Below are 20,645 nucleotides of genomic sequence, written 5' to 3' on the forward strand. Positions count from 1 at the left end.
CCCGGTCCAAGCTAGTGATCGCGTGCCGAACCCAAATCGAAGAACTAAGCATTGTCAACACTATCTACCTTGTCTGGGTGCCCGGACATTGCGGTATTACTGGAAATGAATGGGCTGACGAATTGGCCAGGGCAGGTTCAGCGATTGACTTCGTTGGTCCTGAGCCCGCCCTGCCAATTTCGACAAGTTGGATAAGGGAAAAAATACGGTCCTGGGCTTTGTCCGAGCACCGCAATTATTGGAGAAATCTACAAACGTGTCGCCAAACAAAGGCGTTTCTAGAACAACCATGCCCAGTGGTTTCGAAAAATCTCTTACATTTTTCGAAGCTCCACTGCGGCATGCTGACCAGGGCTTTAACCGGCCACTGCAAACTCAATTATCACATGGCAACTATTCAGCGCGCTGAGTCTTTTTCATGTGATCTTTGTGAATCCGACTACGGAACCTCATATCATCTGATATGCAACTGTCCAGCGCTAGCGCAATTGCGATTTCGAGTCTTCAGCCGTCCTTATATAGACGAAACCATGTTTGGTCGACTGAAACTCAGAGACATACTAAAGTTTCTTATCCAATGTGGTAAAGAGCTTTAGGATTATTCGCAGGCAAGTTGAACTACTTGTGAGTTTAACTTACCTGTTGTTTATTTTTGTTTTGTGCTGTTATTTTTCCCACCCTTCCAATTCTACTTCCCCACTCCTCCTTGTCCTTTCCTTCCACTCAGGAAATGATGAAAACACACGGCAAGGCACAAATCCCCGACTATGTACGGGGAACGTGCCATTTGAGCCAATATATTCTGATTCCTGATTCCTGAACATTGGAGAAGGTCTGCACTGCAACGTTGACATCATCATTGTCGAGAATTTCAGTCCAGTGGATATTCGACAGGAAGTCAATAATCCTATTATAGTCGGTTTTTCTAAAATTATAGCTGACGGTGTCAGAAGCATTGCAGTCATGCTTCACTCGAATCGCTGCAAGCACTATATGCAGGGGAGGGTGGTGTCTAACAGTCTTTACCAGGGGGAACGGTGCTGCGGTTACATTTGGTGCGTAGTCAGATTTGCTCGAAAAACAGAGATCAAGGATTCTGTTGTTTTCGTTCACCACATTATTCGTTTGGCGCAGCAGATTTAGACTGTAGCAGTCAAGCAAACTGGTGATACGATCATGAAAAGATGACAGTTTGGGATCAGCGAACATAAATTCGTCAGAAGTAGAGCGCCATTTTAATCCGGAGAAATTGAAATCGCCAACAATCAGGCTTGAGCGGAAATCCGTTTCAGTGACTCAGTATGTGAATCAATCAATGTCGAATCGCGAGTGCGGTCCGGTGGAAGATAAACCACGCAAAGAAAAAGTGCGTAGCCAGCCAGTTTGATTCGCACCCACACCTGCTCGACACAGACCCCCAAAGTATCGTCAATCAGTTGCGCTCTCAATCGACGATGGATAGCCACAAGTACCCCGCCGCCGGTAGCTTTGAGACTGTTGCGTGAGCTGCGATCAGTACGGAAAACATCGTAGTTGGCACCAAATGCTTGCACTGACAGAGTGCTATCGCTAAGCCACGTCTCTGTGAGGGCGATTATGTCGAAGCATTCATCCGAACTTGCTATCAAATAATCGTCGATTCCTGAATTCATACCGCCGGCATTCTGATAATATATGTGTAAGTTTGAATGCCGCGATTGACTGGAAGCGAGGAGCTGATCAATGCTTGCATTAACAAAATCAGGGTCGTACTTGCCGTTGGTATCGATTTGGAAGACCCCTTCACCACTCCTGCACACAGGACCGGGACGTCTGGTGAACGCTGGCTGCAATGGTTCGACTGTGGCAGGGGGATCAAGGGCTTCCATAGTGCTAGCTGCAGTGCGTCCCAGGGTGCGATGAGCCATACCAGCGTAGCATAGAGTGCTTAGTCCTTCTGTGATCGTTGTAGAGCCGAATGTGCTATGAAGAGACGTGCTCGTTACGATGGGATCAAAATTTTGTTTTTGACATTAAAGATTCACAGCGGCGGTAGAGGTGTGTTCATCAGCAGACTGTAAGTGAAATTTACATTGAGGGCGTGCAGCATCTTGTATTGCTACGGAAGGACATATACCCTTCTTGGCTTTACCTGACACAGAAGAAGTCGCCGATTCGTCAGGTAGACCGAGATCGCTCGCCGGGGTACAAGAAGTTGGACAGACGAGTTTATCCAGAATAGCTTGGCGCTACTGTCCACCACCAGATGGATTCTTCTCCGCCGCAATCCTGATGATAGGTCGTTGGATTTTTGAATTGGTCACAAATTCACGGAAGTAGATGTTCTCCGGCCAAGAGTCTTTGGGCAGAGCCTTATCCCTGTATGATTTGCTAACGCCAACTTTGAAAGTAATATTCCGCAAGACACAGAAATATTCCACTGTGCCAGATATCTCAGAAAGTTCACCTAGATAAGCTCAGAATTAAGAGGCGACCTTAAGGTTAAAACCTTTAAAAAAAGCTCAGCATTGGGATATTTTTCCTAAAGTAAAAAAATGACGTTACTGGCGACAAGACATTCATGAAGAACTAACGCATTTACATGCCCGCTCACAAAGTTTAGATCGATGGTGTAGTTATCGATTGGAGCTTAACATGCGTGGATCAACTAAAGAACGGGATCGGCTATTTCAATAACCCCTTGCTCCAGTGAGCGAAGATTTTGAGTGACAATCGTCACCGGGCGAGACTGCTTTGCGTCTTCTTTGACAAGGATCGTCTGCATGTTCGGTTGTTTGTGCCGCGCGTCATGCATACAGTATTGCACTAATTACAAGCAAATGGATTTTCGTAACAATATTTTTTTTTGATATTGAAATTTGAAGTATTTGTCTTTTTCGTTGTTTATTCTGGAGAGTAACAGGGCCGTAGCGTAGTTTTCTGGCGCCTTTGGTAGAGCCTTAGTTATGCGCCTTTTTGCTGTCAGCTTTGGCTTTCTTTCTCAGTTCGACTTTCAAGCCGTAATTTTGTGTGTACCTGGGAATGATACTCCTATTCTACCTTATTTGGTGACTTAACCTCATTTATTGTAACAAGCAGATCAAGATTTTAACGCCCTCTTAAGGTTGGCGCTCTTGGCGGGTGCCAACCTGGCCAACCGCACGCTACGGCTCTGCATGTGGTGGTCAAGTCAGTTGCCGTATACTAATGGAACTAAGTTGAAGAATAATTCCTAATTTGCTAAAACGATAAAAGAACTCAAGTGAGTCTTAACAGTAACTGGACACAATTATTCAATTAACTTACTCTAAACCAGTACCCATTCCAAATTGTCTAACACTGTACCAGCTATAATTTATTTCAACGCGGGTGCAACTGAGTTCAAGTTAAGAATGCACTACCCACAATCCCAAGTCAGTTCATTGTCTGTTTATGGATTAGGAGCAGTGCGTCAAAATGATGGGGAAAATATTCCACCAAAGTGTTTTTCCAAACACAGCTTGGAAGAGGTTGGCATTCAGTGGCGAAAGCAAAGCATAATAAAATCATTTTCAATTTACTCGAATTATTAACAACAACAACAACAACGCCGTCGATGACAGTGGATAGTATGTACGAGGAAATAAACTGACCACCGAAAGCCAGACACACTCGGTAGCAAACATTTCAACATAACACTGCGCGTTGATGCTACCGCAGATATACACATATGCTCGGCTCAACTCATAACACCACATAAAACTATGCTGCATATATATGCGAACGGAACGAAACCGAAAGCCAACCGCGACTAATCTCGTCTTTTTTCATCTCTCTTTTTGCAGCCGCCAGTTCTAAATATACCAGCGACCAGCGCACACGGAGTCCCGCAAAGTTGGATGTACAACATCGGTTTGAAGTAGCGACTCACGTCACGCCTCGTTCACGTACGTGCGTGCTTGCGTCCATTCGACGTCGTCCATCGGCATTGGAATAGCAGTGTGTGCGCGTGTGTGTACGTGTGCATTAATTAAACGTTACCCGTGACGTCCCTGGGCAGCGATTCTATCCATGGGTATGAGTACCGTGAATTTTATGCTCCATAACAAAGCCCCCCTGAGTCAGTCAGCGTAGTGGTGGTGTTGGAGGTCGCTCCTATAGCTATTATTAACAAACATTGGAGATCGTCGCCGTCGTCGTCGAAGATCAGTGTGGAGATAAATCTTGGATCTGTGTGGCGACGTTCGCGCTCTTAGTGAACGAGGGGTGGGTTATACAAGCGACGTTGATCGCGGATTGCTGAGAGGAAAATCAAGTGTGCCGCGAGAGTGAGTGGGAGCGAAGCCAAGGGCCACCGTAGATCTCGTGTGTAGTCCGCGAATCGCGGAGCTTAGTTGCGAGAGTGTGATCTTACTAGCTAGACGTGTTGGCGGGCGTTGAATCGCTATCCGCGCGGTGCTTCCTTGCGGGTGTTTCGAGAATCAGTGAATTTTTGCATTGAGGAAGCACAAAAGCCAATTATTTAGCCATCAAGTAGTGAACCGCGTGTGTAATTTCCGGCAGTCAAAAGTGCTAATGGGAAGGAATATTTTCCGCGACGAAGAAAAAATTCCCATTCAGATGGCGAGTGATTTTCCCTGCACCGAGTCAGAGCAGAAGAAAAGTGCGGTTCTATAAATAAAAATCTCGAGAAAGTGGCGGTGCCTTGTGTGAACATGCTGCAGCTCTGACTGGTAACGATTCGGAACATACACACACGGCGGGCTGTGCCGCAGAATAAGAAGACCACCCGGGGAGGAGCAGAAAGAAGATGAAATGAAAAGTGAAAAATAAATCCTGCTCTGAGTGCAGTTCGCAATAAGAAGGAAAATTGCGCGTGATTTGTTTTTTTTCTCGGAGTAGACCAGTGAGGAAAACCGAACGCATCCTAGATGAATGAAGCTTTCAATTTCTATTATCAGAACTTGTTCTCGATAAGTGAGTTCGAATCACCCCTAGTCGCTTTCAAACACTACACTGTGATGTGTTAGATCCCCTTCACCAACCAGAATAAAACAAAAAAAAATTGCCGGTAAAGCCAACTAGGATCCAAAAGTGACCCCGACCAAAAAAACACCAACTGAAATATAACAATTCCAAATAAATGTTATAAATAAATTTTAAAAAACCATTCCCCGAAGATAATCGGTAATGAAACTGTCACCAGTGTGAACAAGAGATTTTCAGTGTAAATAACACCGATCAATCAAATCCACCCGAACGTCCGAATAAGACAGCGTGCCTTTATACTAACCCGTTTTGCTCTCACTCACTCTGCTGATACCGCACTACTGTAACCAAACAAAAAATCAGATGTTTTACAATCCCCCTTTGACTGGTCCTGCCCGTCTCACACGCACACAAACAAATCAATGATAGGCCGGACCGGACAATGGCAAGGGGGTGACAGCAACAGCCGCCCGCTTTCTTTATTTGTTTGTGTTTGTGCATTGTACATAACCATTAATCCTAGTGTTTTTTCTTTCTCTCTCTTTCTCTCTTTCGTGTGTTCTTCCTCTCCTTTTCTCTCTATGTTTTAGCTACTAATGTGAATTGAGTTCGATTGAAAGCAAACCAAAAAGGTTGAAATTTTGCCGAAAATGAGTTAATTAAAATAACAAAATAAGAAGGTGCGAAACAAAAAGAGAAGAAAACGAGAGTACTTACTCGCCATTCATATGTGTGTGTTCGTGTGCTCGATGCTACCGGCGTGGCGCCAAAGGCGCACCAACGGCTGTTGTGATAGTTCGCAACAATCCTGTTTACCTGTTTACTAGAAAAGTCAGAATATCAGAATACACATACAAACATCTGTCCGCCAACAACGGTGCCCCCGTGCGTTCTACGGTCCGTGGATGTGGATAATGATGTGTAAGAAAAGTTTTGTAATCTTATCTGTATGTAAACCGCCGCATAAATTCAAAATCAAGTACCTAGAAAGAAGGAAAGCAGAGTAGAAAAGATCGATTGTGTTTACTGTATTCTCGCTCATACCGCATTGTTTGTTGTGATTAACGTGAACAAAGAAACACACCAATACACATGCCCATACTGAGAATACAGCGCGCCGAACGAAGCTCAAGCCTCTAATAATCTTTCTCTCTCGTTCCATTCAACTCCAAAAAATGATGAATCGGAAAATTGTGTATCCGTGTGTGTGTGTGTGGGCGGCAATGAAAATCAATGAAAATTAAAACCCGCAAAAATTCGGTGTGAAAATTGTTTGAAACTTGTGCTATCGTGAACCTGGAAAATATGGCGACTACAGCGAAGCAGTCCTCCGCTTCGTCGCCTTCGTCGAATGTGCGCAGTTTCGTCGTCGAAGGCCAGCAGAACCACCATCACCATCACCACCAGCAGCAGCATCAGCAGCAGCACCAGCAACAGCAGCAGGAGGACCTCGACGCGATCGCAAAACAAATTTCCGATCACGCCGAAGCAATCTACCAGACATGGAAAGCCCGTGGCCTAGCGCCAACTGAGATCCTCAACTGCCAACTACCGACGGCGGACGGTGAGAATGCTTTTAGCAAAGCCTTGAGTCCGACCGGTACTACCTCTTCCGTATCGCCGACGTCGTCGTCGCTATCGCCATCGCTCGCTTCCGGTGCGGCGTCAACGAACCAAAGCGCATCCGCGTCCGGGGTAGCCGAACTGTTAGCGCAAGCACCCGAGCTTTCCAACAATAGCCTCGAACAGCTGGTCAGCTCGTTTGTGAACGAAGACAAGGCCCGAATCGCAGCGCAGAAGCAGCGAGCTTCCGGGCGAACTCCTACCGCTGGGTCGGCCATCAAGAGTGTGCTGCAAAAGTTTGAACAGAACGGTGCTCAAAATCTGAACACTTCGCCGGTCAGTAAACCCAACTACATCCGACCCGGGGGTAGTCCGAACAAGGTGAACAATAATAATAACAATAACAACAGCATCAACAATAATAATAACCATAGTACGTTAAACAAGAACAACGTGCCCGATGTGCTAAAAGATACGATCGTTGAGAAACCTCGCGAGAAACCTCAAACTCCGGTCAAACCGGAACACTTGTTGAACCATGTTCCTAGCTGGCCGCTGAAGAACCGTTTAGTGAAGGGCGCAGCAGGTCAGCAAACCAATTCCGATACAGCCAACCATCATCACAATTCTTCGAGTCCCAGTAGTGGTTCCAGCGGCAACAACTGTAGTAGTAGTAGTAGTAACGTTAGTAACACCAATAGCAACAGTGGCCTTAGTAGCAGCACTGGTATAATCGGTTTCCGTGGCAAGAACACATCCAACCTGCTGGAGGAGGTAATTCGCGAAGAGGAACGCTTGATAAACGCGCTCAAAACGGGAACCGTACTGAACAGTAGCGATAGTCTGCTTCCGGAAGTGATCACTTCCACCCTCGGGGATCGCGACGTTCCCGACTACGGCTACAGTAATCCTGCGTCGGACATGGTGACCACCACGACGCTGATTGCCAGTACCAACGGTACCAGTAGTACCAATGGTACCAACGGCGCCGGTGCCGATGGCCAAAACAACGCGGGTGCTGCCGGTGTCAAGCACTGGAACGGTGTTCCGATGAAACCGAACCACATACCGATTCTGAGCCTTCACCAAATCCACGAACAGCAGAAACTGTCGACGAACTTTACACGCAATGTTGCCACCACCAGACTGCCGAAAGACTTTGGCCGATCGTTGGGCGAAGAGAAGAAGGACTTCCAGGCGAAGACCATTCCCAGCCCGATCCGGCCGTTCCTGTCGCGCGGCTCGGTAGCCGAGCGGGTGCTGATCTTCGAGAAGTGCCCGGAGAAGGCGCCACCCCGGGAGCGACCGAAGGAACCGACGAAGGTGCAGGTGAGTGTACTTTTTCTTTTGTACTTCTTTGTTCGCATTTCTCTTGAAATTGGCCGGGTTAATCGATCTGTGCAGAGACTAATATCTGGGTCACTTAAATTCCAGGCACATGGAATCAGGTATTTCTCTGGATTGATTTGATATTATTCGAAATGAATATATGTTATGGAACGTTCAATAAGAAATGCAAAATTACTCCGTTCCGATGAACTCGCAAACTTTCTTTGGATATGTGGACTAGTCAAACTCTTTCCAACGTTGAGCCATCTGTACGGTGTCCTTAGCCGTTTTTTCAGCTTGCTTTAACCCCCGCTAGGTAACTGTCCAATGCTTCCAATTGATATCGTTGTCGACGAAATCCACCAGTCTAGCACCTCTCGGCTACAATGGCAGATTTCTGAGTCTGTCCACAACTTCACTGGACCTTTGTGAGCCTTTATGCAAAGTATGATGCAATCCTTTAGGCACTCTCGCTTATACAGCTTCGAGTCCATCGTTTTGTGCATGATGAGAAGCTTGGTTTTGACGGCGACTTTAGTCAAATGGAAAGTGTTATTAGTTTTCACTCCTGGGTCTGGGTTTAATTTTAACCGAAGTCATTAAGATATTCTGAGGTGGACATTTCTGGTTTCCATCTTTCCTCCGAAAGGAAACAAACGGTTTGTATAGATGTATAGTCCGCAGCGTCAAATTCCTTGCCAGAATGTCAGCTTCCAGGAAAACTTTAATTTACCGTGCGATAGATAGGTGAAACTGGTCTGAGAACCCGCCTGTAACCATCCAGATATTGGTTTCCGTATTTCATCAGAACCCGGATATACAACTTCCGGACGCGTGTTCCGGCCACTACATTCTGCTTTATCGTCCTGTTCGGTTACTTGGAGGCAAATAATGAACCGAGATCGATGGATTATTTGGGTATCACCGTATTGTTGACGATGTTTAGCGCCGAGAGTCCCAGAGTTTCCAGGACATCCGAAGCAAATTGTCTTCAAAACGAGAAACATGTCTTCACAACAATACAGATATCTTCAAAATGAAGACATGCCTTCACATCTGGCATCGCTGGGAACAATTTAAAACAAATTGACATTCGCTATCAAATAAAATTGACACAACATCGGTACAAAATCTGATGGGAGGGCGTGAAACGTATATCCCGACAATTCGCAATGGAGATATCGGAAGCCTAGGATTCTAATGAGACGAAGACGAAACGCAATTTCCATAACTAATTTAGAGAATATGTGACATTTCCGAAGATGGATATTGACTCTATTCAGTTTCATCACATCAGAAATGTTGTGCATCACATCATTTTTGGTATGTAGGACATGCTTTAGCTTCGAAAAATTCAACGGTAATACAAACGGACAAAGTTTAAAATCAACGACAAATATTTTTTAATATATTTTATCCGCATTGCGAGAATTAAAATGTGTGATATTTTATTGCTAGTCCTCTAAAATTGCAACTGTTAACATGGAACATATAAAAACCGCACTGTTACATTTTTTTTGACATAATAAATGTCACGGTTAGTTTACGAAATCACCTTAACACATAACGGAGTAGAAATAATTTTTACTGGTCTATACCACGTGTAAATGGTGGACGGTAAAGCCGCCCCACTTCATCATTTCTCCATAGCTAAGGCACTCTTTATCCTCAAACAACGTCATTTAACTATGGCGGCCGGATTACTACATGCTCTTTTTAGGAACCCTGCGTATGGCGGAGTCTCTTACGAAACACCTTTCTGGATCTTCGTATATTTTGATGATTTTTTTTTTAATTGTTGGTCTACTTGGCTCGAATTCGGAAAAGTATTAGAGTGGTATGGAGAACCATCCTACTATACAACTGTTATCACCTTTCCAATGTTAGGGGACCCTTCGTTCATTTGTGCCCAGGGTCCGGAGTGGTTTTAGAACAACTCTGTCGGTGGCCACATAACTACAGAATGCTTCCACGAAGAAAATTCTGTGCGGTCCATGACCAGAAATATATTTCATGTTATTTCTTTGAATATTGTGGTGTTCTTGAAAAGAGCCATTTCTTGATAGAAAAGAAATAATAATGTCAGTAGGGAATTAAAGTTGGTAAAAGATTCTGTTTCACTATAAAAGTACTGTCGCTACATCATTGGTGGCTGTGACCAAATATTATAAATAACAATATAGTCCACTCTTGCAAATCTCATAGAAGACACAAAACGTACGCCATCTCGCGACGAAAAAGCATTCTAATTAATCATTTCTAGCTCACCTGCGCTTAGCGTGTACTGTGAAATAACCTGTCAAAATGAAATCGATTGCAGGGATGCCAGGTGCACAGATTCTGTGTTACGCAGATTTTCAATGCGCTGCACAGATTTTTAAAACTGCACAGAACTCCACAGTTCTAGGCAAACATATGATTACGAAATAAAAGCCAACTTTCAAAATTATCTTTAAAAGGAAATTCCGCACAAATCGTTAGTGGTTGAACACAGTTCATAGTATTTAGTGAAAGAGAAAACTTATATCTTTTGTTTATTGCTTGTGGTACTAAGAACTTGATTCTAACCGCACTGCGCACTTACTATTCTTCTATTAAATTCTTCTCATAGACTGGTTAGAAGGACTGGTCTGTCCATGAAAGTACCATCTCTATCACTGGAAATACACGTGTTTTGACAGCTCGCAGTTTTCAGTAGCAGTTTGATTACTCGCACTTTAAAAGTGCGGAGTCCAGGTTGGTGGGAAGTGCGCAATACTATCAACATCTGTGATTCGCGAGTATTCGTTTGTCCGGAATTTTCACTCAAAGTGAATTTTGACAGTTGGTTTATAAACCCTAATCATATGTTTATCGAGAGTTTTCTGTTATTATTGCGCACTTCGCAGGAACCTGGACTCCGCACTTTCAAGGTGCGAGAAATCCAACTGCTAATGAAAACTGTGAGCTGTCAAAACACATACATTTCAAGTGATAGAGTCGCCAGGCCATTCGAACTAATCTGGCTATGAGAAGAGTTTATTAGAAGAATGTTAGGATGCAGTGCGGTTCGAACCCACTTTTATTGCCACAAGCAATATGTACATATTTCCACAGTGTTCTGTAATAATGCACAGGCTAGCACAGATTTTGATCCCGTGTTAGTAGAACAAACTAAAAATATCGCGGCTTGTTTGAGATAAACTTACGTTATAGTAGCTACAGATGGAATCCTATCAATATGTTGGTTCAATATTTTAAAATTATGTTCACATTGGCTGAAATTAATGGCACTTGATATTGTCATATCACAGATTTTTACATATGCTGCGCAGATTTTCAAAAATCTTACCTGGCATCACTGATCAATTGAGCCAGCAGATTTCTTTCTGTTTGAAGCCATTTGAAGTCTTTTAATTCGTTTCTCTCCTTCGTAAGAGTACGAACTCTGGACTTCAATGCCCTAATTTGTTTTTACTTTATCAGCACTTTAAGGTCGCGATTCTGCTCTTCAACTAGGATAAGCCTCACTTCCATTTCATATGCAACGCATCTTCGAAATAGATGCTATTCTCATCTTCCATAAGATTGGTTGTTGCATTGTCATTGGTTGCACATTCGGGTGCAGAAGGTGCTTCTGGAACACAAGGAAAAAGAGATATAAGCTAAGATTAAAGATATTTCGATACAAATTCGTGAAATCAATATGAGTTATCGCTTACCCTTGTCACTGAATCCCGGACATAACGCTAGAAGAAAATAACGCAATTTTCGCTTAGAGAAGGATTGCAGAAAATCTTACCCAGACATCTACTTCTCTGTTATTCAACAATGTTAATCCAGTTTGGTTCTCTATGATAAATGATTTTCTACTTAAAATTACCTATTTACAGCATTTATCGGAAAGAAACAAAGATGACGGGGCATTTCTGGAGCTGCAACAACCAGATACCGCACATTTCGGTCTACCCAGCACTTTTCTTAAACTTCGTGCAAACAATGAATTCAACTAACTTTCAATATTTTGCATTGATGACATTTTATACAAAAAAATGCGGACGTAGCACCAGTAATTATAGCAACCAGTCAAGACAATAAGGTTTTACACCACCGACATAACCCCACAAAATGAGCCGGATGAACTTCGTTTGACAATTCTCGGTGGTTTGTTTACATGGAAGTTACGTGAGTTCGAATGTATCAGATGAGCACCCGTTGCACTTGCACTCACACAACTGACAAAGTAAATAAAGCACTGAAAATTGTCAAACATTCATTATGAGTTCTCTAGTAACAATTGAGGTTTTTGTGATAGTTTACTAGTCACTCATAAAACTTAGATTGTACTTGTAGCGTTCTATAAAACTTCAATTGTTACTTGAGTTCATTCGTGTCGTCATCTTGTAGAACTCAATATGAACGACTACACTAAAATTCAGACCTTGCCATAAATCGTGTACACTTGGCGTCAGCTCTTGAAGGAGCTTGTTTCAATATTGTAAAGGAAGAGTTATTTCTAACTTCAAATTTTGCAAAAGTGTTTATCCCCCTCCAATTGGAACATTAATCAAATCAAAATTGATTTCTTGGCTTCGTTGGGATTTCCATCATGCAAATATATTTGCATTTTAACTATTGACTAAATGGAATGATTGGAGATGTCGACGTAGCTCTACTAGTAAGTGTACCATATTATCTGAAACAAAAGCTAAATTATATACCAAATCACGGGCAAACATTCCAACGCTAATGATGTGATATCAAGAACGCGTTAGACAAACTTGATTGATACCTTGCAACATAAGTTTGATCGTAGCAAGATGTAACGCGAGTAGCGTCGTGAAAACTGACGCATATTGATAGCAGCCATACTAAATGTGTATGTTATAGTTAACAGATTTTAGAGAAGTTTTTGCAGGAATTGGTTTTTCAATGAAAATTAAAGATATTTGGCGTTAGTGCGACGGATAAGGTTGATTAGAATTGTTATAATTGATTAACCGGACCAATATACATCTTGGGGAGAAGTGGGCCAATTCGGATCCTGAGCTGTTTCTTCGATCTGATAATATTATAAAAAGTATGTATACCATTTTCATGGATATCTTACAAAATTTGGTGGCTCTTAGTTAGGATTACATGGTACTTTGAAGCGCTATTTTGAAAAATGTATTTGCCAAATACCAAGATTTGCTGGCAGTCCGGCTATTGATTTCCGGTCTTTCCGCATTAGACCAATTATTGGTGATGTGAAACATTTGCTGAAGGTGAAAATGCAGCTACGGTTGTCGGAAGTCGGCTTCATCCAGTTGGAGCACGTCAGGCACGCGGTGCTGATAACGTTCAACAAATTCGCCCAGGCGAAAAGATTCATTTCGCAAAACAACTTGAAACACGTGCTGGATTGTGACACCGCTAAAATCAAGATCCCTGTGTACTAAACTTAAACGACCTTAAAAAAATGAGTCAAATGGTCTGGTTGCCCGTGGAAATTGCTTAGTCTCCAATACAGGTAAAACGTGAACAGATCCATGTCAATCGTAGAATGTCGGTCGCTATTTTTATCAAAAATGCATTTCCAAGATTTTGGCACAAAAAAGTAAAAGCTGCATTTTTAAACTGAAGTATCATCTCAATTCACAAGTCCCAGGAAGGTGATTTAAAAAAATATTTGTGCGTCGGAACTTTTTTCGAGGTGCTTAAGATTTTGCGCACTACTTGTTTTGAAAATTCAGGATCACCATTTTTATTAGTACCTTAATGTCGCTAAACCGGAAGTCGGGTGTCAAGATGGCTTCAAACATCCAATTCTGGCATTTATCAGTTAAGATTATTCCCATCATCTAAACTATGATTCTATGGCTGGTTATGTTCTATATAATTGTGGAAATGTCTGTTACATCTTTATTACACTTAGCAAGTATCCCACGACTACCATACTTTAAACAAAGAAGTATAATATTTAATTAGCTTAATCAGCCTGCGCCACGTTCCGTTTTCCATCTGCACGCCACCATAGATGGTACGCAACACCTTTCGTTCGAAAACTCCAAGGGCGCGTTGGTCCTCCACGAGCATAGTCCAGGTCTCGTGGCCGTAGAGGACCACCGGTCTAATCAGCGCGCTGCGTCTTGTAGATAATCAATGTCGTGCGGCGGCGAATTTTGTTCGACCGGAGCGTCCTCCGGAGTCCAAAGTAGGCGCGATCTCCCGCCAAGATCCGTCTCTGAATTTCTCTACTGGTATCATTGTCGGCTTTTACCAGTGAGCCCAAATACACGAATTCGTCGACCATCTCGATTTCGTCACCGTCAATCCGAACTCGGGATGGGAGGTTCACATTGTCGTCTCTAGAACCGTTTCCTCTCATGTATTTTGTCTTCGAAACGTTGATGGCAAGTCCAATCCTGCTGGATTCAGCTTTCAGTCTTATGTACGTTTCCGACATCGCTTCAAAGTTCCGTGCCATTATGTCAATGTCGTCGGCGAAGCCAAGAAGCTGGACGAACTTCCTGAAGATCGTGCCACTCGTGTCTATCCCTGCTCTGCTTATTACACCTTCTAACGCAACGTTGAACATCAGGCACGATAGACCATCACCTCGCCGTAACCCTCTTCGAGATTCAAAGCGACTCGAGAGTGTCCCTGTTACTCGAACAACGCACATCACCCGATCCATCGTCGCTTTAACTAATCGTGCATTATCTGCCATAGGTGATCTCGATCGATTGTGTCATATGCCGATCTGAAATCGATGAACAAATGATGTGTGGGCACGTTGCATTCGCGGCACTTCTGCAGAACCTGCCGAATCGCGAATATTTGCTCCGTGGTGGCGCGGGAACCCATGAATCCCGCTTGGTAGTGCCCCACGAACTCCCTTGCAAATGGTGACAATCGGCGGCAAAGACTTTGGGAGAGGACCTTGTAGGCGGTGCTAAGTAGTGTGATCGCGCGGTAGTTGCAGCAATTGAACCCTTTTTGTAGATTGGGCAAACGACACCCTCATTCCACTCCACCTCCTCCTCCCAAATTTTGGCGATTACCCAGTGCAGCGCTCTTGCCAGTGTTTCACCACCATATTTTATTAACTCGCTGGGTAGTTGATCTACACCGGCAGCTTTGTAGTTTTTCAGCCGACCGATCTCCTCCTTGACTTCTTGGAGATCAGGGGCCGGCAGCCTATCGTCTTCTGCGCGTGCTCCAAGATCCGTTGCCATACCGCCTTCGTCCTCTGCTGCTTCACCGTTGATGTGCTCGTCATAGTACTGCTTCCACCTTTCAATCACCTCACAGTCGTTCGTAAGAAGGTTGCCGTCTAAGCTCCTGCACATATCGGTTTGCGGAACGTAGCCTTTGCGCGAACTGTTCAGCTTCTCGTAGAACTTCCGTGTGTCGTTTACGCGGGACAGTTGTTCCATTGCATCGCGATCTCGTTCCTCCTGTTGGTGCTTCTTTCTCCGGAGGACCGAGGTTTGCCTGTTCCGTGCTTGTTTGTATCGCTCCACATTATGTTTCGTTCCGTGCTGCAGAATCCTGGCTCGTGCTGCATTCTTCTCCTCTATTAACTGCTTACATTCGTCATCGAACCGGTCGTTTCCTCGATTCGGAATCGCTGTACCTAGTGCCGCTATAGCAGTACTTCCTAAGGCGGCCATCTTCAAGAGTAGCTGCGCCCAGCTGTTCTTCCGTGGGTAGTGCTGCTTCCAGCCGCTGTGCGTAGTCTTGGGCAACCCCGGCGTCCCGAAGTTGCGCGATGTTGGGCCTTGGCGTCCGACTACAAAGAGTGTTCTGAGCGCATGCGTACTGCAACTAGGTAATGGTCCGAATCTATATTCGCACTGCGGTAGGTACGAACGTTGGTGATATCAGAGAAGAATCGCCCGTCGATTAGAACGTGATCGATTTGGTTATCGGTGCGTTGGTCAGGCGATCTCCAGGTGGCTTTGTGGATATCTTTGCGGAGGAAGAAGGTACTTCGGACTACCATGCCACGGGAGGCTGCAAAGCTCACGCATCGTTGGCCGTTGTCATTCGATACGGTGTGCAAGCTGTTTGGCCTGATTACCGGTCTAAACATTACCTCCCGTCCTACCTGAGCGTTCATATCACCGATGACGATTTTCACGTCTCGTTGCGAACAGCCGTTGTACACCTCCTCCAGCTTCGTATAGAACGCTTCCTTCTCGTCGTCGGGTCTCCCATTGTTTGGGCAGTGTACGTTGATGATGCTGTAGTTGAAGAAACGGCCTTTGATCCTCAACTTACACATCCTTGCGTTGATCGAAGTCCATCCAATCACGCGTTGACGCATCCAACCCGGCACTACAAAGCCGGTTCCCTGCTCGTTCGTGGTGCCACAGCTCTGGTAGAAAGTAGCCGCCCGATGCCCGCTTTTCCATACATTTTGTCCTGTCAAGCAAAGTTCCTGCAGTGCTACAACTTCAACTGAAGGAGGGAGCTGTAAGGGTAAGGGAGTGTGGGATGCAACACTCAATTTCATATTGTATCTTCCCTTTGAGAGTTGGTTTGAGAAAATCGGTTCAGTCATCACCGAAGAATCGATGTGACTTTAACTGGAGAATATGTCCGGACATCGTCGATAGAGGACAATATATTCAAAGAATGTTTGATTGTCAATCAGTGGTCTAGACCTATGAATCGATGTAATTTGGTGACCACTCCAATAGATTTTTAGCCTCTGAGACATTACGATAGTAACGGTTCATATGGGAAATTCCAGTGTGACCTTACTAACTAACCTGTAACTCCGGAACCAAAAGTCAGAACTGAATGAAATTCAATAGCAGCCAATGGGATTACTGTATCTTTCATTTTAAATTAAGTTTGTAAAACTCGATCAAGAATTTGCTTGGAAAATAGGTGTTATATTAGTGTATGAGCTTGGTGAGTTCAGCGAGGGCATCAAGAACCATCATAGGTGGCCAATATGGTCAAAGCTACTTTGATTGGTCATAAGGGAACTAGACCTGCAAATCAAAGTAGTGTTGCACCCATTTTAATACGTGTTACATTATTCGGACCAGCTAAGGAATGTGGAAATTGGCTGTGTGGCCGCTCTCTTCAACTCGTAACTCCGGAACCAGAAGTCGGATCAATTAAAAATTCAATAGCAGCTTATGGGAGCGTTATACCTTTCATTTATGTAAATCGGTCCAGCCATCTCTGAGAAAATTGTGTGAGTTAAAATGATACACACACATACACACAGCCATTTCCCGATCTCGACGAATCGAAAAGTATATGACACTCGGCCTTCCGTGCCTCGGTTAAGTGGTTACATACCTTTTTATTTAAATTTATTAAAAAAATCGAAGAAATTCTTTATATGAAAGTACAATTCCTTGAGAATATTTTCTCAAATTTTCATAAAGATCCAACAAATAGATCGAAAGTTATAGCACTTCGAAGCGCTAAAAAAAATAAAACACGGCAAGCATACTGCAGTGGGCTGGAAATGAAGCGCGAATACTGGAAGAGCTGCCAGTAATTCTAAATCGGAATATTACCTTTTCTTGTATCAATCTGCGCAATCAATCCTATGTTTACAGAGTTAGTTTGATTGCACAATGTGCTTGTCTAAGTCGCTGATGCCACAAGCCACAAACAGCATTGTTACATTTTGACGGTACGTAAAAGTCGACTTAAGTGCATGTCAAAAATGTTTTGCTCAGAATTGGTTCCATCCAGGATGAACTTCAAATCCGGGAATCAATGAAAATCTTCTCACCCGATCGGTTAGGAAACTGATCACGTAATATTTTCTGGGAATTTCCCCTCACCTGCAAGTAACGAGTTGTGAGGCTCAAAGCTATAACTAACACTAATAAAGCACATCTAACTAGTGTTTTTTTACAACCCACCGGGTATATTACGGCAAGATTAGATATCCACACCAGCAAGCATCGACCTGACCTAGCCCAAAGAGCCAAGCCTCTTTTGCCGCGTATAGTCAGACAGAAAAGTGCGCCGGAGGCCCTCCATTCGAACTTCTATGCTGCTGTGATGTGTGCGCTATATGATTCCAAACTGTGGCTGTTCGGGGTCTCCGTTTCAGAATTCCATTCCGAAAGAAGTGAACGTAGGTACCTAATGAGAGATCAAGTAGAAAAATGCCGAGATCTTATAAACAACTGTGGTTGAAAAGGGTCACCTGGGAGCGATGGGAGTGCCGATGCATGGTGGCGAACCAAACCGGTATTGGAAGCTATAGGCGCTAGAAATGTTTTTTTGTCAATGCGCATTGCTCGAATCAACACGGCTAAACGGGAAGCAACGTAAACCTATACTTACTTACACCCATTCATTCAGATCGTGGTTATTTACCTATTTCACGAGAGGTCTAGGTGCGAGAAGGTTGCTTGAATCGAATGGTTTTTTTCCCTTATACGCTTATAAGTGGTCGACTGTACATTGTAGCAAGGATCGAAGTTTGACCGTCTGGCTGTCGCTCCGAGAAGACCACGGCCCATCTGATAGCTGTGAACTGAGGTAATTAAATTTTATGGAAGTTTCAGGGCTGAACAATTTACCATACAAGGGCTTTCGGTGCGCGACTTGAACGGTTCGCTCACCCAGAGCGCGGTCAGCCAGCCAGCCATTCTCGTTGTTGTGCGAAGCGCATTAATTGCCGAGCTGGACAAATTGGCCCGAGCAACGTTGAACCGACCGACAACCTCGGAAATTGAGTCACGAGCGCAATTACCTGACGCAACCGACGTAACTTCCGGTCGCGCTTCACGTTCGAACGGTACACGTCAGACATAGAGTCACAGAAAGAGAAAAAGCGCGAATAAGCGAACAACTGTCAGAGTCGATAGTCCAAAAACCGATGCAAAAAGTTTACACTAATAGGGAGGGCCATTTAGCTTCCGACGCACTCCTCCCATAGAGAGGCGTGCAAACATAGCAACAACCTTTCACCATATGAACGACTATACTATCTGCGGATTCGTACCGATACCAAAACAAGTCCACTTTGCGGACGGTGCGCAGCGAACAACCAACCATCATCGTAGTCATTAAACCGCACGACCGACCTGTGGAGCGTAAAAAACAGAGTTTTACTTTCATCTGAATAAATTCCAAACGTTTACGCGCCCGCCGTCGGGGTTCCGTCGCTCCCGGCAGCGGCCAACGCTCGTTTTACGTTCGATGGAGCGTTCAATTAGAGAAATTATCAGTGTTTAAAAGTGTATGCACTGGGCTGCGTACCGATGGTAAGGTACTTCAAATAGCACGTTTTTCGACGCCCCAAATCGGACTCACCCCGATGCCCAGAAGCGAAGATGTGCGTTATTCGGTGCGCTCCGTTGGTAGGTATCTCAACGGTATCGTTTGCGCACGCCGGCCGCGTCCTATTAATGTGTTTCTTGTCGTTTTCGTTTTCATGGAGTACATACATGGTTTTCACAAAAAGTGTAGTTCAATGTCGGCTTAGCACTGAATTGTATAGCTACATAAATTGGCAATTTCAATAGTTAAGGCTTTTATGATGAGTATTTGATTAACCTTTTGTTGGCTTTGGATGACTCGGAGTAAGCAGTACTGCAGTACACACTAAACGGGAAGTTTTGGAATGTAATTTCATAGAAGTTCACAGTAAGAATGTAGAGTGCCCAATAGAATGGCAGTTTTTTTTTGCGTTGCTGAGATTTTGTTCTGCGTCGGTCATAAAGTCAATCTGCAAAATGCTTAATTTGAGCGACATTACCTCAAAGCAATTGAAGAATAAGATTTAAAAATATTTTCCATTGATGGTATGAACTAGAGACGGTCGGATTTCATTTTTTTTCGAACCCGAGCGCATAAATATTTAAAAACCCGAACCCGAACATTTTAAAACTTAAAAACCCGAACCCGACCCGCACCCGAGAATGAAAATTTTGTAAAGCCCGAACCCGACCTGACCCGAGAATTTTAAAATTCGAAAAGCCGAACCCGAAAATTTAAAATTTGAGAAGCCCGATCCGAATTCAACTTGCTAATACGGAAGATCTCGAAGATTTTTAATTCTAGGCACCCGTGCTGGACCCTTGACTCATCTAAGAATAGTAGAATCACTCGAAACTGAAGTAGCACCATATGCATTGAGTTATATCTGCATATGGCAAAATAAATCACTGCCGAGTAGAATCCGCATTTTTATTTACTATTATTGAACGTCAAATTTTTAACGTTCTAAGAAACTTATAAATCGTTGATATCTTAACCGGAAATTAAGTTAAATCGGCGGCTAACTCATGGGGAAACAGAAAGCTTAATGGTCACAGTTTCCAACAGTTTACATGACGTCACCCACGTTACTGGTTGGAACGGTCAAACCTGTATCGAAGGGTATCAATCATTTTCTGACGTGTTCTTGATGTCCCATCATTAGTGTTAGGACGATCTATGATTGGGTATCTAAGTTATTTTATGCTTCAGATTATACGGTAAGAGCGCCAATAGAGATGCTTCGACATATCCAGTGGAACTCTTGGAATGACTCCAAACTTTTAAAAATCCGTTAATGGCTTCAACAGAACACACAAAATTTTTGCGATCAATTCCTTAAGTTCGTGGAAATTTATGTATTTTCATGAAAGAATCCGGATCATGCAACAGCTCAGCCCTGGAACAATCTGACAGAAAGTCCTTGTTTCATATATGTACCACTGATTTGATAATGGTGCTATTATCCCATCACCATATGAGTGTCATGAACAACGAAACCTGGCGGAAGTGAAGCTAGGTTTAGGTCTGATGGAACAAAAGCAGTCACTTGAAAATAAATTTAGCCTAAACTATCTGCTTTTAAAAAAATA

General features: G+C 43.7%; 1 protein-coding gene across 19 annotated transcripts in view; it reads left to right on the forward strand.

Moving 5' to 3' along the window:
• The window catches only part of LOC131685498 (uncharacterized), a 238,077-nt gene that overhangs the window by 109,636 nt on the left and 107,796 nt on the right, over positions 1–20,645 (forward strand). For 11 of the 19 annotated variants that reach the window (XR_009304818.1, XR_009304819.1, XR_009304821.1 and 8 more), the window contains 2 exons: positions 3,804–4,935; positions 6,266–7,839. Coding sequence is in view for 14 of the 19 variants with exons in the window: in XM_058969247.1 (XP_058825230.1) it covers positions 4,890–4,935; positions 6,266–7,839 (1,620 nt within the window). In the remaining 5 variants the exon portion in view is untranslated. The other 8 variants (XM_058969252.1, XM_058969255.1, XM_058969254.1 and 5 more) reach the window with 8 other exon arrangements.

Source organism: Topomyia yanbarensis, chromosome 2, assembly GCF_030247195.1.
Source record: "Topomyia yanbarensis strain Yona2022 chromosome 2, ASM3024719v1, whole genome shotgun sequence".
NCBI classification, from domain to species: Eukaryota; Metazoa; Arthropoda; class Insecta; order Diptera; family Culicidae; genus Topomyia; species Topomyia yanbarensis.